General features: G+C 39.7%; 1 protein-coding gene across 1 annotated transcript in view; it reads right to left on the minus strand.

Moving 5' to 3' along the window:
• Positions 1 to 17,219, minus strand: part of LOC115226018 (H(+)/Cl(-) exchange transporter 7-like) — a 100,444-nt gene that overhangs the window by 67,843 nt on the left and 15,382 nt on the right. The window contains exons 5-8 of the mRNA XM_036514803.1: positions 15,944 to 16,079; positions 10,684 to 10,793; positions 7,402 to 7,545; positions 2,964 to 3,047 (exon numbers count right to left, since the gene is read on the minus strand). Coding sequence (XP_036370696.1) covers positions 2,964 to 3,047; positions 7,402 to 7,545; positions 10,684 to 10,793; positions 15,944 to 16,079 — 474 coding nt within the window. The remainder of the gene's footprint in view (positions 1 to 2,963; positions 3,048 to 7,401; positions 7,546 to 10,683; positions 10,794 to 15,943; positions 16,080 to 17,219) is intronic.

Raw genomic sequence — 17,219 nt, forward strand, 5'->3', positions numbered from 1 at the left:
GGCTTCAGCCAGGTTGGTATCAAAAGGGCTAAGAATTGATTCTCCATTATATATCTTAACCATTTTGTTACCATATTTCTTCTGTTGAGATCCTCTGTGTTTCTTTCAATTACTTTAAATATAACAAAGAATTTAGTAAAATAACTTAGTTATCATTCAGCTAGTGTTAGGAACATAAATTGTGACTAAGGCTTGGTGGAAGATTTTAATTCAAAACTTAAGAAAACAAGACATTTGTACTATAGAGCCAGAGCCGGTTTCAGCCGGGTTGGTATGGAAAGGGTTAAAAATATCATGGTGACTTTAACCCTTTTGTTACCATATTTCTGTTGAAATGCTCTGTGTTTCGTTCAATTAATTTTAAATATAACAAAGAACTTAGTAAAATAACTTAGTTATCATTCAGCTAGTGTTAGCAACTTAAATTGTGACTAAGGTTTGGTGGAAGATTTTAATTCAAAACTTATGAAAACAAGACATTTGTACTAAAGAGCCAGAGCCGGTTTCAGCCAGGTTCGTAACGAAAGGGTTAAATGCTCGTCTGTGACTACTGAGATGTTGGTGTAATTCCTGAGTAGTTTGTCCTACGCTGTACACCAAATTCATCGCAACTCATCAAATAAATTACATTGCTAGATTTACAACCTAACTGTAGTCCTCCTGGGGCTACAAACTACAGTAGTATCCACCCTTAGGGGTTAGCCATATTTAAATGGCAAATATACGTCACGATGTAAATTATTATTTGCAATGAATTTCTTAACTGTACTCTTACCACTGAAAACTTTATTATCTACAAAAACATTACAACGTAAGCAATTCTTCTTACCACATTTCTTTACACGACTATTACAAAGAGATATAGATACATAGTCGTTATTTTCTTTATTATAATACAAGCAAAACGCCTCCCCCCCCGTCCAATGGACGGTGCTGAGTTGTCAAACATTTAAACCAAATTTGAGACACCAGCAAAAGAAGAAAAAGCCCATCATATATATCATCATATATATATATATATATGTGTGTGTGTATATATATGTATATATATGTATATATATATATATATGTATATATATATATGTATATATATATATATATGTATATATAATATATGTATGTATATATATGTATATATATATATATATATGTATATATATATAAATGTATATATATATATATGTATATATATATATGTATATATGTATTATATATATATGTATAATATATATATGTATGTATGTATATGTGTATATATATATATGTATGTATGTATATGTGTATATATATGTATGTATGTATGTGTATATATATGTATGTATGTATGTGTATATATATGTATGTATGTATATGTGTATATATATGTATGTATGTATATGTGTATATATATGTATGTATGTATATGTGTATATATATGTATGTATGTATATGTGTATATATATATATGTATGTATATGTGTATATATATATATGTATGTATGTATATATGTATATATATATATGTATGTATATATATATATGTATATATATATATATGTATATATATATATATATATGTATGTATATATATATATGTATATATATTATATATATATATATATATATATGTATATATATGTATATACATACATATATGTATATATATGTATATATATACATATATATATATATATATAATATATATATATATATATATATATTATATATATATATATGAGTGTGTATTTGTGTGTTTGTATTTGCCCCCCACCTATCAGCTGACCACCGATATTGGTGTATTTATGTCTCTGTAACTTAGCAGTTCAGTAAAAGAGACCAATACCATAAGTACTAGGCTTACAAAGAATAAGTCCTGGGGTCGATTTATCCAACTAAAAGGCAGTGCTCCAGCACTGCTGCAGTCAAATGACTGATATAAGAAAAGAGTAAAAGAGAAATACACACACACAAACACATACACACACATATTTATATATCATGGCACTCCATCGGTTATGACGACGAGGGTTCGAGTTGATCCAATCAACAGAACAGTCTGCTTGTGAAATTAACGTGTAAGTGGCTGAGCACTCCACAGACATGTGTACCTTTAATGTAGTACTCGGGGAGATTCAGCGTGACACAGAGTGTGACAAGGCTGGCCATTTGAAAATACAGGTACAACAGAACCAGGAAGAAAGAGCCAAAGTTGTGGTGAAAGAATACAGCAGGGTTTACCACAAGCCTCTGCCGGTGCCTCATGGAGGTTTAGGTGTTTTCACTCAATAAACACTCACAACGCCTGGTCTGGGAATCAAAACTGGAATCCTACGATCACAAGTTCTCTGCCCTAACCACTGGACCACTGTGCCTCCACACATTTATATATATATACATATATAAAGTACATATAGATTCAAGAAATATCTTACAGATGCTCTGGAATTTTAGGGGTTTGTGGGGTTTTCCAGCATAAAACAGACAGTGAAATAGTTAGATGGATAAATATACATTAAATACATATACAATACAGACATGAATGTATATAGATATCAAAATTGATGTTATCAATATATTATGTGTGTGTGTGTCTGAATATGTCAGTCTATGTATGAAAGTATATGCATACTTATATATATATATGTGTGTGTGTGTATTATTATTATTTTAGACCTGATGAGTGACTATATTTTTAAATAGAAGTATTTTTAGATCAATTTAATTTTAAATCGAATTGATTTTATTATTATCTACTTGAAAATATAGCCACGAAATGCGCGTAGTCTTTTTTACAACTATTTACTATTTATTGTTTTTGTACTTTATTGATTTTTAGAATAAGGTTTTTATAGTATATTTATTTTTTCTATATGGTGTGAATAACATCTTTCATTATTGAATCATTTAATAGTGGTTTTTCTCTAGATTATGTACATATGTGTGTGTATGTATATATATGCAAGTACGTGTAAAGATATACATACCAGGCAGTCTTTGCCACAAAACGGAAGACGTCCTCTTCCAAAACCTGCCGCCACGATAGAACCGGAATGAACCATAGGACCTTCCTTTAAGAAGAAAAAATAGAGAAGGAATTAGTAAAAAATGATGGTGGTGGTGGTGGTGGTGGTGGTGGTGTGGTGGTGGTGGTGGAGGTGACGGTGGAGGTGTTGGCGGTGGGGTCTGCTATTTGTAGAGCACCGCCTTTAATCGAGCAACTTGACCACGGGACTTATTCATTTGTAAGCCCAGTACTTATTCTATCGGTCTCTTTTGCCGAACCGCTAAGTGATGGGAACGTAAATGCACCAGCATCGGTTGTCAAGCAATGCTAGGGGGACAAACACAGACACACAAACACACACATACATATACATACATATACATATATACGATGGGCTTCTTTCAGTTTCCGTCTACCAAATCCACTCACAAGGCATTGGTCGGCCCGGGGCTATAGCAGAAGACACTTGCCCAAGATGCCTCGCAGTGGGACTGAACCCGGAACCATGTGGTTGGTAAGCAAGCTACTTACCACACAGCCACTCCTGCGCCTATATATATATATAATATATATATATATATATATATATATATATATGTATGTATATTTGGTCTTGAGCCCAGTAGTTCAGTGCATGGTTGTAAGAATGTCTGTTAAAGAGTAACCCTTATGTTTACATGAAATTTACTTTAGATCACTCTAACCCTTATGTTACCATACTTCTGTTGAAATACACAGCCATTGTTTCAGTTTATTTTGAAAATAATGAAAAATTTATATGAAATAAATTTGTTATCATTAAGAGTTTTTTTAAACATAAATTAACGAGAAACTGATGGATGACTTCGTTTCAGTTTATTTTGAAATTATGAAGAGTTTAGTAAAATATATTTATCATTATTAAGCTTGTGTCTGGAACATAAATTAACATGAAACTTTGATGGATGGCTTTTATTTAGATCACTTTAACACTTTAGTTACCATACCAAAATCAAACCAAATCAAAATAGATGAACATCAATGGATTTGTATCTTTGTGGTACCAGTGACAGTGGCACATAAGAAAGCCATCCAAACGTGGCCGTAGCCAGTACCGCATCGACTGGCCTCTGTGTTGTGGGCACGTAACAAACACCATCCGTTCGTGGCCGTTTGCCAGCCTCGTCTGGCACCTGTGTCAGTGGCACATAAAAAACACCATCTGAGCGTGGTCGTCTGCCTGCCTCGTCTGGCACTTGTGTCGGTGGTACATAAAAAACACCATCCGAGCGTGGCCATTCGCCAGCCTCGTCTGGCACCTGTGTCGGTGGCACATAAAATCACCCACTACACTCTCGGAGTGGTTGGCGTTAGGAAGGGCATCCAGCTGTAGAAACACTGCCAGATCTGACTGGCCTGGTGCAGCCTTCGGGCTCCCCAGACCCCAGTTGAACCATCCAATCCATGCTAGCATGGAAAGCGGACGTTAAATGATGATGATGATGATGATGATGATGATTTGTTTGAAATACATTGCCATAGTTTCAATATGTTTTCAAAATAATGAAGAATTTAGTAAAATAATTTAGATAATTGTCCATCATCGGTCTAGAGTAGCAGACGCCCGCCAGCCGTTGGTATCTGCCCCGATTCGCAAATGTATATATCTAATTTTCAGTGAAGTTTATTCACTGACTAGCAGCATAGCCCGGCGTTGCCCGGGTATGTAAGAGCCCCTAGTAGGCAACGACTAATCCCAATCTAGTTCTTTCCCTCTAGGGAACGAAGGCGCATGTATAGGTTGCAATGTCTTCTCTTCACTCGAATACTTCTATGTATACGATGTTCCTAGCTGTCTCCCGACAGAAAACGTGTTGCATATAAAAAGCTTAGATTCTCGACCCCATGTCGAATTTATTGATTTTTTTCAGAACTGGGGGAATTTTTCAAAATTTTCACTGCGTTAGTTTTGAATTATGACATTGGGCTAGGTGTGTGTCAAGTTTCATCAGAATTGGTTGAAAGCCGTGGTCAGCGTGAGGGTACAACCTGACAGCCACACAGACACACAGACAGACAAATTGCCGTTTATATATAGAGAGATTACCAAAATCAGAAATATTAAATTTCTAAATCTCCCATAGAGATATGTACGGTGGTGGGGCGATAGAATGGTTGTATACTGTCAATCTAAAGTGAACGTGACAGTAGGGGATTACACCACCGCTGTTTAGCCCTAGGAAGCATCGACGCTTCCTGATGGCTTCGACACATTTTTCCTGTGTCCTTATATACATTTATATACATATATATATATATATATATATATATATATGTGGAGGCGCAATGGCCCAGTGGTTAGGGCAGCGGACTCGCGGTCGTAGAATCGCGGTTTCGATTCCCAGACCGGGCGTTGTGAGTGTTTATTGAGCAAAAACACCTAAAGCTCCACGAGGCTCCGGCAGGGGATGGTGATCCCTGCTGTACTCTTTCGCCACAACTTTCTCTCACTCTTACTTCTGTTGGCCTGCTCGCTTAGCCAGCGGGGTGGCGTCATTCAAAGGCTAAAACAATGCGAACGCATTGTGACCAGCGATGTGTAACAACATCTGATGGTCTGGTTGGTCACGTGATCACGTGATATATATACATTTACGAAAGGAAAAATGTGTTGAAGCCATCACATAGGTACAGGAGTGGCTGTGTGGTAAGTAGCTTGTTTACCAACCACACGGTTCCGGGTTCATTCCCACTGCGTGGCACCTTGGGCAAGTGTCTTCTACTATAGCCTCGGGCCGACCAGGGCCTTCTGAGTGGATTGTGTAGACAGAAACTGAAAGAAGCCTGTCGTATATATGTATATATATATATATGCTTTATGTGTTTGCCTGTCTGTGTTTGTCCCCCTAGCATTGCTTGACAACCGATGCTGGTGTGTTTATGTCCCCGTAACTTAGCGGTTCGGCAAAAGTGGCCGATAGAATAAGTACTGGGCTTACAAAGAATAAGTCCCGGGGTCGAGTTGCTTGATTAAAGGCGGTGCTCCAGCATGACCACAGTCAAATGATTGAAACAAGTAAAAGAATAAAAAGAAAAAGAATAATAAGGTATAATTTAAATAATTTTAAAATTAGAGGTGTTTGCCATAAAACAAAACTGTCGTCTCAGGAGGGTTTTATCAAACAGCTCCAGCAGGTGTAAATGGTAATATATCTGATCAGACCCAACCTAGATTTTTAACCCTTTAGCATTTAAACCAGTCATATTCTGCCTAAATATTCTATCTGGTCATCCCAACCAGATCTGGCCTCTCAGACCTGTTCTCCAATGTCTTTCTAAAAATAAACACCAGAGCAGGAGTGGCTGTGTGGTAAGTAGCATGCTAACCAACCACATTGTTCCGGGTTCAGTCCCACTGTATGGCACCTTTGGTCAAGTGTCTTCTACTATAGCCTCGGGCCGACCAAAGCCTTGTGAGTGGATTTGGTAGACGGAAACTGAAAGAAGCTCGTCGTATGTGTGTGTATGCGTGTGTGTCTGTGTTTGACTGTGGCCAAGCTGGAGCACCGCTGTGTGGTAAGTAGCTTGCTTACCAACCACATGGTTCCGGGTTCAGTCCCACTGCACGGCACCTTGGTCAAGTGTCTTCTACTGTAACCTCGGGCCCACCAAAGCCTTGTGAGTGGATTTGGTAGACAGAAACTGAAAGAAGCCCGTCGTAGATATATATGTATGTTTGTGTATATGTTTGTGTGTCTGTGTCCCCCAGCATCGATTGACATCGATGCTGGTGTCTTTACATCCCCATAACTTAGTGGTTCGGCAAAAGAGACTGATAGACTCAGTACTAGGCTTACAAAGAATAAGTCCTGGGGTCGATTTGCTCGACTAAAGGCGTTGCTCCAGCATGGCCGCTTTCAAATGACTGAAACAAGTAAAAGAGTAATTATAATGAGGATTATAGGCGCAGGAGTGGCTGTGTGGTAAGTAGCTTGCTAACCAACCACATGGTTTCGGGTTCAGTCCCACTGCATGGCATCTTGGGCAAGTGTCTTCTGCTATAGCCCCGGGCCGACCAATGCCTTGTGAGTGGATTTGGTAGACGGAAACTGAAAGAAACCTGTCGTATATATGTGTATATATATATATGTATGTGTGTGTGTGTTTGTGTGTCTGTGTTTGTTTCTCCAACATCGCTTGACAACCGATGCTGGTGTGTTTACGTCCCCGTCACTTAGCGGTTCGGCAAAAGAGACCAATAGAATATGTACTGGGCTTACAAAGAATAAGTCCCGGGGTTGATTTGCTTGACTAAAGGCGGTGCTCCAGCATTGCCGCAGTCAAATGACTGAAACAAGTAAAAGAGTAATAATAATGAGGATTACATTCGACAGAGTAAACAACAGCTTCAAATAATGTCATCAAGCAATGATGCTTACCTTTCCACATAACAAACCCCCTAGTAGGGATAGAATGACTCCCACTGCTTTTGCCACAAGTGTGCGAAGTCTCAATAATCCAGGTATCTTCACCCCATTCAAATATGCTTTTATCAGAGGAATTCCACTGCCAGCTGCTTGAGGCTAAAATGGAAAACGAAAGTGAAAGTAAATATTCATAAATCTTCAATGACAAGAAAGGGTTGATTGTATGTCAATGTCTCTAATAGGCAAAAATCTCCCTAAATATCTCTTTTTCTTGAGGGCAATGTTTATACTTGATTTTACTTTAAATTAGTACGAAAACGAAAAGGTTGCAAGACGCAACGAAAATTTTAGGAAAAGGAAAATAAGAAATAAATGGAAACTTTACCAGTGAGTATAAATCCTTAAATCCTTAAAAATGCTCTAGCCCGAAGGCCGCGGCCATGCTGGGGCACCACCGCTGAATGAGCTACTACACTAATTTGTGAATCCACCTCTGATACGTGGCACTTGATCAACAAGGGAGTTTGATGCTGCTGCCCGCATCTGTGTCTCCTGTCGGTTCATCTGGGACTCCCGACAAGAAGAGATCCAGTTTTGTTTTAAAGAAACCCACATCCACACCATGTAAGTCTCTCAGGCATTTAGGGAGGATGTTAAAAAGCTGTGGTCCTCTGAAACCCAAGCTGTTGCAGTATCTGGACCTGTATTTTGATGGTGATGTTGGAATCTTTGGCACCATGTATGTTAGATTATAAGACACAAAAAGAAAATGACTCTCCCCTGACACAACAGAATATGCTGCAACACACAAACTCACATAAAGAATCTTGCAAACCAAATCCAAAAACGAAATAATAATTAATAGATTCTCGCACAATGAGATTTACAATCACATCATCAAAAAGTGCTCCAGCATGGCCACAGCTCGTGAGCTGAAACTAGATGAAATAAAATAACATAAAATAAATATTCACTTTCATTTGGTGGGGGCCATATCCATGTAAAATTATTGAAACATCAATTAATGACATCTAAAATGTAAAGTAAGGTTTCCTTCTCAAGTCATGCCGACTCATTGGGGTTGGTTTCATCATCATCATCATCATCATCATCATCGTTTAACGTCCGTTCTCCATGCTATCATGGGTTGGACGGTTCAACTGGGGCCTGGGAAGCCCGAAGGCTGCACCAGGCCAGTCAGATCTGGCAGTGTTTCTACAGCTGGATGCCCTTCCTAATGCCAACCACTCTGTGAGTGTAGTGGGTGCTTTTTATGTGCCACCGACACAGGTGCCAGACGAGGCTGGCGAACGGCCACGCTCGGATGGTGTTTTTTACGTGCCACCGGCACAGAGGCCAGGCGAGGCTGGCACGGCCACGATCGGATGGTGTTTGTTACGTGCCACCAGCACGGAGGCCAGTCGATGCGGTACTGGCTACGGCCACGTTAGGATGGATTTCTTATGTGCACTGGTACCACAAAACTACAAATTCCATTGATGTTCATCGATTTTGATTTGATTTGATTTTCACTTGCCTCAACAGGTCTTCACAAGTAGAGTTATGTGTCCCAAGAAGGAAGGTATCCACAGGTGGACTGACTACGTCCCAGGTAGGGGCCAATGGTTTATATATTCCGCACCTGGACCAGACGCCTGTCCATCACTGGATTACTCATTTTTGCCAGCCAAGCGGACTGTTTTGCTCAGGAACACAACACATCATCCGGTCCAGCAATCAAAACCACAATCTTATGTCTGATGTGAATAATGTACTTCATTTCATGTTACTCCAGTGCACTCAGCCGGCAACCCTGAATAATCCTACGACAGACCAGCATCCAATCCAGGTGGGAAATTTATATGCCATGGAAACTGGGGAAATTGACCCTTATGAGTCGGCATGACTTAAAAGAAAGTAACCTTTACTTTTTATGTTAGTAGGTTTTATTGCACACCCTGATATCAACCAAGGGTATTTCTGCGTCACTGTGCTATATACACACACACACGCACGCACACACACACACACACACACACACACGCATACACATACGCACACATAAGAATTAATATATTTCTTTACTACCCACAAGGGGTTAAACACAGAGGGGACAAACAAGGACAGACAAACGGATTAAGTTGATTACATCGACCCCAGTGCGTAACTGGTACTTAATTTATCGACCCCGAAAGGATGAAAGGCAAAGTCGACCTCGGCGGAATTTGAATTCAGAACGTAGCGGCAGACGAAATACCTATTTCTTTACTACCCACAAGGGGCTAAACACAGAGGGGACAAACAAGGACAGACAAACGGATTAAGTCGATTACATCGACCCCAGTGCGTAACTGGTACTTAATTTATCGACCCCGAAAGGATGAAAGGCAAAGTTGACCTCGGCAGAATTTGAACTCAGAACGTAGCGGCAGACGAAATACCTATTTCTTTACTACCCACAAGGGGTTAAACACAGAGGGGACAAACAAGGACAGACAAACGGATTAAGTCGATTACATCGACCCCAGTGAACTGGTACTTAATTTATCGACCCCGAAAGGATGAAAGGCAAAGTCGACCTCGGCAGAATTTGAACTCAGAACGTAGCGGCAGACGAAATACCTATTTCTTTACTACCCACAAGGGGTTAAACACAGAGGGGACAAACAAGGACAGACAAACGGATTAAGTCGATTACATCGACCCCAGTGCGTAACTGGTACTTAATTTATCGACCCCGAAAGGATGAAAGGCAAAGTCGACCTCGGCAGAATTTGAACTCAGAACGTAGCGGCAGACGAAATACCTATTTCTTTATTACCCACAAGGGGCTAAACACAGAGGGGACAAACAAGGACAGACATAGGTATTAAGTCGATTATATCGACCCCAGTGCATAACTGGTACTTAATTTATCGAACCCGAAAGGATGAAAGGCAAAGTCGACCTCGGCAGAATCTGAACTCAGAACGTAGCGGCAGACGAAATACCTATTTCTTTATTACCCACAAGGGGCTAAACACAGAGGGGACAAACAAGGACAGACAAACGGATGATTAAGTCAATTACATCGACCCCAGTGAACTGGTACTTAATTTATCGACCCCGAAAGGATGAAAGGCAAAGTCGACCTCGGCGGAATTTGAACTCAGAACGTAGGGGCAGACAAAATACCGCTAAGCATTTCGCCCGGCATGCTAACGTTTCTGCCAGCTCGCCGCCTTTAGAATTAATAGTAATGCTCACTGCAAGATATGTGAACTAATAGTAATAAGAATTAATAGTAATACTCACTGCAAGATATGTGACCAACGCCGATGCTATAATTGAGATGATCGCATTAAAACCAATCCATACCAAGGCTGGCGTGTACAGGCACTTATCTTCAACACATTTGTCGATGACTTATCAAGAAATTATGTTAAGGACAATCATAATTATAAAGTACATTTTCATCATAATCTTTATATATAAAGTTGTGTGAGAGTCTGTCTACTCCAATTTAGATTCCTAGCTACTCTCACATTTTGCGGTGCAGTTTAACCAAAACCGGGTATCTTATAGTCGTGATTCATATCGAGCCCTTCTGGGTATTAGCGCGCGTCTACGATGAGTCTACAATTTTAAAAATAATTTACCATCATTTTTTTCCATTTTCATGAATATTTTTTAAAGGGAAGTAACTCTCTAAAAATGTCTACGATGAGTCAACGATTTAAAAAAAAATTTACCATCATATTTTTTCCATTTTTAATGCATTTTTTGGCTATAACTCTCTAAAAATGCTTATATAGTTATTTCCCTTACAAACCCGAGCAACTCCGGGCGATACTGCTAGTCTTTATATATAAAAGTGAAGTTGTGTGAGTGTCTGTCTCCTACGATTTAGATTCCTAACTACTCCCACATTTTGCGGTGCAGTTTAACCAAAAGCGGGTATCTTATAGTCATGATTCATATCAAGCCCTTCTGGGTATTAGTGCGCGTCTACGATGAGTCTACGATTTTAAAAAAAATTTACCATAATTTTTCTGCATTTTTAATGCATTTTTCGCTCGGTTTATATAAGGGAAGTAACTCTCTAAAACTGCTTATATAGTTATTTCCTTTACAAACCCCAGCAACGCCGGGCAATACTGCTAGTAATTAATAACATAATGTGGCAGTCCTGGTTAGGATGAATATTACTGTTGTCTTAGCCCCAGGAATTGTCTTCAGCTGGCTTTATGACACCGGGCAAAATGCTTAGTGGTATTTCGCCCATCACTACATTCTGAGTTCAAATTCTGCCGAGGTCGACTTTGCCTTTCCTCCTTTCGGTGTCGATATGATCGACTTACCCACTCCCCTAAAATTTCAAGCCTTTTGCCTACAATAGAAAGTATTATTATTATTATTATATTATTATTATTATTATTACCTCCACTTTAGTGAAGGTGGAGGTGTTGTTTTCAGTGATGTTTGTTTGTCCATGGACAAGATATCCAAGAACCGTTTGATGGATTCAGATGAAACGTTCAGGAATCTTTGGCTTCATGGCTGGCACAAGCTGATTACATTTTGAGATTGATCCGGTACTGGACAAGGATTTTGGATTTTTTTTTTCCACCTTTTTACTTAATTTTTAAGAGCAGTCAGGTTCATTTTTAGTATTCTCGTTTGTGAGAGCAGTTGAGTTTATTTCATATATTCTCATTTTAAAGATCATCTCTGGCTAATCATTGAGAGGACATTGGTTTGCGCTCTCTGGGTGCTCTTATCATTATTATTATTATTATCATTATTATTATTATTATCATTATTATTATTATTATTGTGTGAGAGAGCAGAGCATGCCATCAAAGTGACACTGGGGTAAAATATATGAAGCCCAATATACCCATCGTGAATACCCATCTGATAAGGGTACACCAGGCACATGCATCACAACCATATGTGCGCGACATGGTGATCTCATATCAAGGTAAACAGCGCATGACCTTGCAGGTGGGGCCCAGTTAGAATTTTCTTCAGGTCGAGTAGCCTTATTATTATTATTATTATTATTATTATTATTATTATTATTATTATTATTCTATGTTTGACTTTTGCTTTACATTTGCACAAGCTGGCTCCAAGTCTCACCCAGAGACCTCAAGAGACAACAAGTTGGAAGTTCATGTTGGTGTTATGCCTAGGGTGCCATATATTTGGTTTTGTACTTAGTGTTATACTATTATTATTATTATTATTATTATCTTTTTTTTTCTTCTTTCAAATTTGCTTCCATTTCTTGCCGAGTGTCTTCCCGACTCCTAGGGCAAAGAAACTCATAGTATACATTGGTAGGCCATTAAACTAAACTTACTAGTTTGTTCACTTTTTTTTTTTAAGTTAAATTAAAATACATGGGCAGTAACAGCTCTCACATCGACAGTGCTCTTCTTAATACGTGTGATGTACCAGTTAAGACAATCTTTTGCACTTCTTGCAGGGATGGTAAGCCAGGGATCATTCTCATATAATTTTCAGTTCCCTTCTTGATCATACCTAGTGCTCCTACGATCACTGGTATTGTAACCGCCTTGAGATGCCACATTTTCTCAATTTCAATGAGCAGGTCTTTATATTTTATATTTTATTATTATTATTATTATTATTATTATAATATATCGTTCACTAGATAACAATGGCATTTTAAAATTTTAATTTTGACTATATCTTCTGAAGGAGTTACCTCAATCCTTTATATATTATCATCATCATCATTTAACGTCCGCTTTCCATGCTAGCATGGGTTGGACGGTTCAACTGGGGTCTGGGGAGCCCGAAGGCTGCACCAGGCCAGTCAGATCTGGCAGTGTTTCTACAGCTGGATGCCCTTCCTAACGCCAACCACTCCGAGAGTGTAGTGGGTGATTTTATGTGCCACCGACACAGGTGCCAGACGAGGCTGGCGAACGGCCACGCTCGGATGGTGTTTTTTATGTGCCACCGACACAGGTGCCAGACGAGGCTGGCAGACGGCCACGCTCGGCTGGTGTTTTTTATGTGCCACCGACACAGGTGCCAGATGAGGCTGGTGAACGGCCACGATCGGATGGTGTTTGTTACGTGCCCACAGCATGGAGGCCAGTCAATGCGGTACTGGCTACGGCCACGTTCAGATGGTTTTCTTGTGTGCCACCAGCACCGGTACCATAAAGGATACAAATTCCATTGATGTTCATCTATTTTGATTTGGTATTATTATTATTATCACTACTACTACTACTACTACGATCTGAGATAGTAGTGTTCTTATTTCATGGAATCTTTATCAAGTGAAAATATGCGGAAGATCTTTGTTTTATGGAGAACTTGGAAATAGCTTCTCTCCATTAATGCTTTTTTTTTTTTGTGTGTTTCCTCACCTGGGATTAAGAAAAAAAAGAAAAAGATTTTTGTTTGCGAAGAAAACTAAATTCTTTTCTATGGCTTGTGAATAACAAAATAGCAACAGTGAAAAATATGCTTTACCACCACCACCACCAACAACAATAACAACACAACCACTACCACCACCACCAACAACAATAACAACACAACCACTACCACCACCACCAACAACAATAACACACAACCACTACCACCACACCAACAACAATAACACACAACCACTACCACCACCACCACCAACAACAATAACACAACACAACCACTACCACCACACCAACAAAATAACAACAACACAACCACTACCACTACCAACACTACCAAACAATAACACACAACCACACTACCACCTACCACCACCACCAACAACAATAACAACACAACCACTACCACCACTACCAACAACAATAACAACACAACCACTACCACCACCACCAACAACAATAACAACACAACCACTACCACCACCACCAACAACAATAACAACACAACCACTACCACCACCACCAACAACAATAACAACACAACCACTACCACCACCACCAACAACAATAACAACACAACCACTACCACCACCACCAACAACAATAACACCAAACTACTACCACCAACACAACAACAACACAACCACCACCACCACCACCACCAACAACAATAACAACACAACCACTACCACCACCACCAACAACAATAACAACACAACCACTACCACCACCACCAACAACAATAACAACACAACCACTACCACCACCACCAACAACAATAACACACACCACTAACCCACCCCCCCCACCCCCACCCAACAACAAACAAAAAAACCACCCCCCACAATACAACACAAACCACTACCACACCACCAACAACAATAACAACACACCCCTACCCCAACCACCACCACCACCATCACAACTACCACCACCACCACCACAACCACCACCACCATCATCACCACGACCATCACCACAACTATCACAACAACCACCAACACAACCACCACCATCACAACAACCACCAACACCACCACCACCATCACCACCACCACCATCACCAACACCACCCACCACCACCATCACAACCACTACCACCATCACAACCACCACCACCATCACAACCACCACCACCACCACCACCACCATCCCCACCACCACTACCATTGCCACCACTACAGCCACTATCACTGTCAGCACCAGCACCATCAACAACACAACCATCATTACCATCGTTAGTACCTACATACCACCACCACCACTACCATCATCACCACCACTACTATCACTACTACCAACACCATCCCCACCATCCCCACCACAATGGAAGGAAATTTCAAGCGAAAACAAAGTAAATTGAATTCCCGAAAAGAAGAATTTTTTGTTTTTGTGTGTTTTTTGCAAGAAAAATAATTTCTCACCGAAAACAACAGCAGCTACAACATCTTTCGTACACATCATCATCATCATCATTATCATTGTCATCATCATCATCTTTATCATCATTGTTGTTGTCGTCATCATTTCCGTCATCACTATTGTCAACATCCCCTTCCCCCTCCTCCTCTTCCCCTTCCTCATCATCACCATCATCACCATTACCATCACCACCACCATCATCACCATCATCATCATCATCATTTCCGTCATCACTATCATCAACATCCTCTTCCCCTTCCTCCTCCTCTTCCTCATCATCACCATCATCACCATCACCATCATCATCATCATCATCATTACAGTCATCATCACCATCATCATCATCATCACCTTTATCATCATCGTCATCATCATCATCATCATCTCTATCATCAACATCCTCTTCCTTGTCATCATCATCATCACTACCAACACCATCACCACCACCATCATCACCATCATCATCATCATCATTACCGTCATCATCGTCATCATTATCGTCATCATCATCGTCATCATCACACTTAAAAAAAAGGGAGACAGACAGACCGGATGAAGGAGAGATAAAGACCCGAAGAAGGGGACAGACAGACCTGGGGGGGAGAGAGACAATGAATACCATTGTGGAGGGCATGGATGGCAATAAAAGAACGTCAGCGAACCAAGCTGATTGATTGATTGATTAACTGGCTGGACAGACATACAGACAGACAGATTGAAAGAGAAAAGGATACAGTGTTTAATTAATTTAAACTTGTAATAGGCACCATATTCCACTGCTAATTGGATGAGCAAAGCAACCAGAGCGGTCGCTATTCCGGTCATCAACATTACAAAGTAACGACTCAGCCAGGTTTTGCGTACTTCTTTCTGAAATGAGAAAAATTTCCAGTTTTATTAACATTCACTGATTGGAGATACATACACATCTATATATATAAAAGTGAGGTTGTGTGAGAGTCTGTCTATTCCGATTTAGATTCCTAACTACTCCCACATTTTGCAGTGCAGTTTAACCAAAACCGGGTATCTTATAGTCGTGATTAATATCGAGCCCGTCTGAGTATTAGCGCGCGTCTACGATGAGTCTACGATTTAAAAAATAATTTAACATCATTTTTTATTCCATTTTAATGCATAATTTTTCGTGTGTCGATAGCGGCGGAGTTGGCGTCCACGCTCAAACACCTGCACCTGTGTTTGCTTCTCCCCCTTCTTCCCTCCCTCATGAAGCTGTGGGGAAGGGAGTTTAAGGAAATCAATGTCGTAAAGCGTTGTCAAGGAGACCAGCATTCTTTTAGAACAACGACTTCATGGCTTGAAGACACCAAAACAGAAATGGCTAAGAAAGCCCGAATTGGCATCTATAAGGGAAGTAACTCTCTAAAAATGCTTATATAGTTATTTCCCTTACAAACCCAAGCAACGCCGGGCGATACTGCTAGTCTATATATATAAAAGTGAGGTTGTGTGAGAGTCTGTCTCCTACGATTTGGATTCCTAACTACTCCCACATTTTGCGGTGCAGTTTAACCAAAACCGGGTATCTTATAGTCGTGATTCATATCGAGCCCTTCTGGGTATTAGCGCGCGTCTACGATGAGTCTACGATTTAAAAAAAAATTTACCATAATTTTTTTCCATTTTAATGCATTTTTTTGCTATTTTTTGGCTATAACTCTCTAAAAATGCTTATATAGTTATTTCCCTTACAAACCCGAGCAAAATATATAAAAGTGAAGTTGTGTGTCTGCCTCCTACGATTTAGATTCCTAACTACTCCCACATTTTGCGGTGCAGTTTAACCAAAACCGGGTATCTTGTAGTCGTGATTCATATCGAGCCCTTCTGGGTAGTAGCATGCGTCTATGATTAGTCTACGATTTAAAAAAAAATTTACCATAATTTTTTCCATTTTAATGCATTTTTCGCTATTATATAAGGGAAGTAACTCTCTAAAAATGTCTACGATGAGTCTACGATTTAAAAAAAATTTACCATCATTTTTTT

This window comes from Octopus sinensis, linkage group LG29 (genome assembly GCF_006345805.1).
Source record: "Octopus sinensis linkage group LG29, ASM634580v1, whole genome shotgun sequence".
NCBI lineage: Eukaryota > Metazoa > Mollusca > Cephalopoda > Octopoda > Octopodidae > Octopus > Octopus sinensis.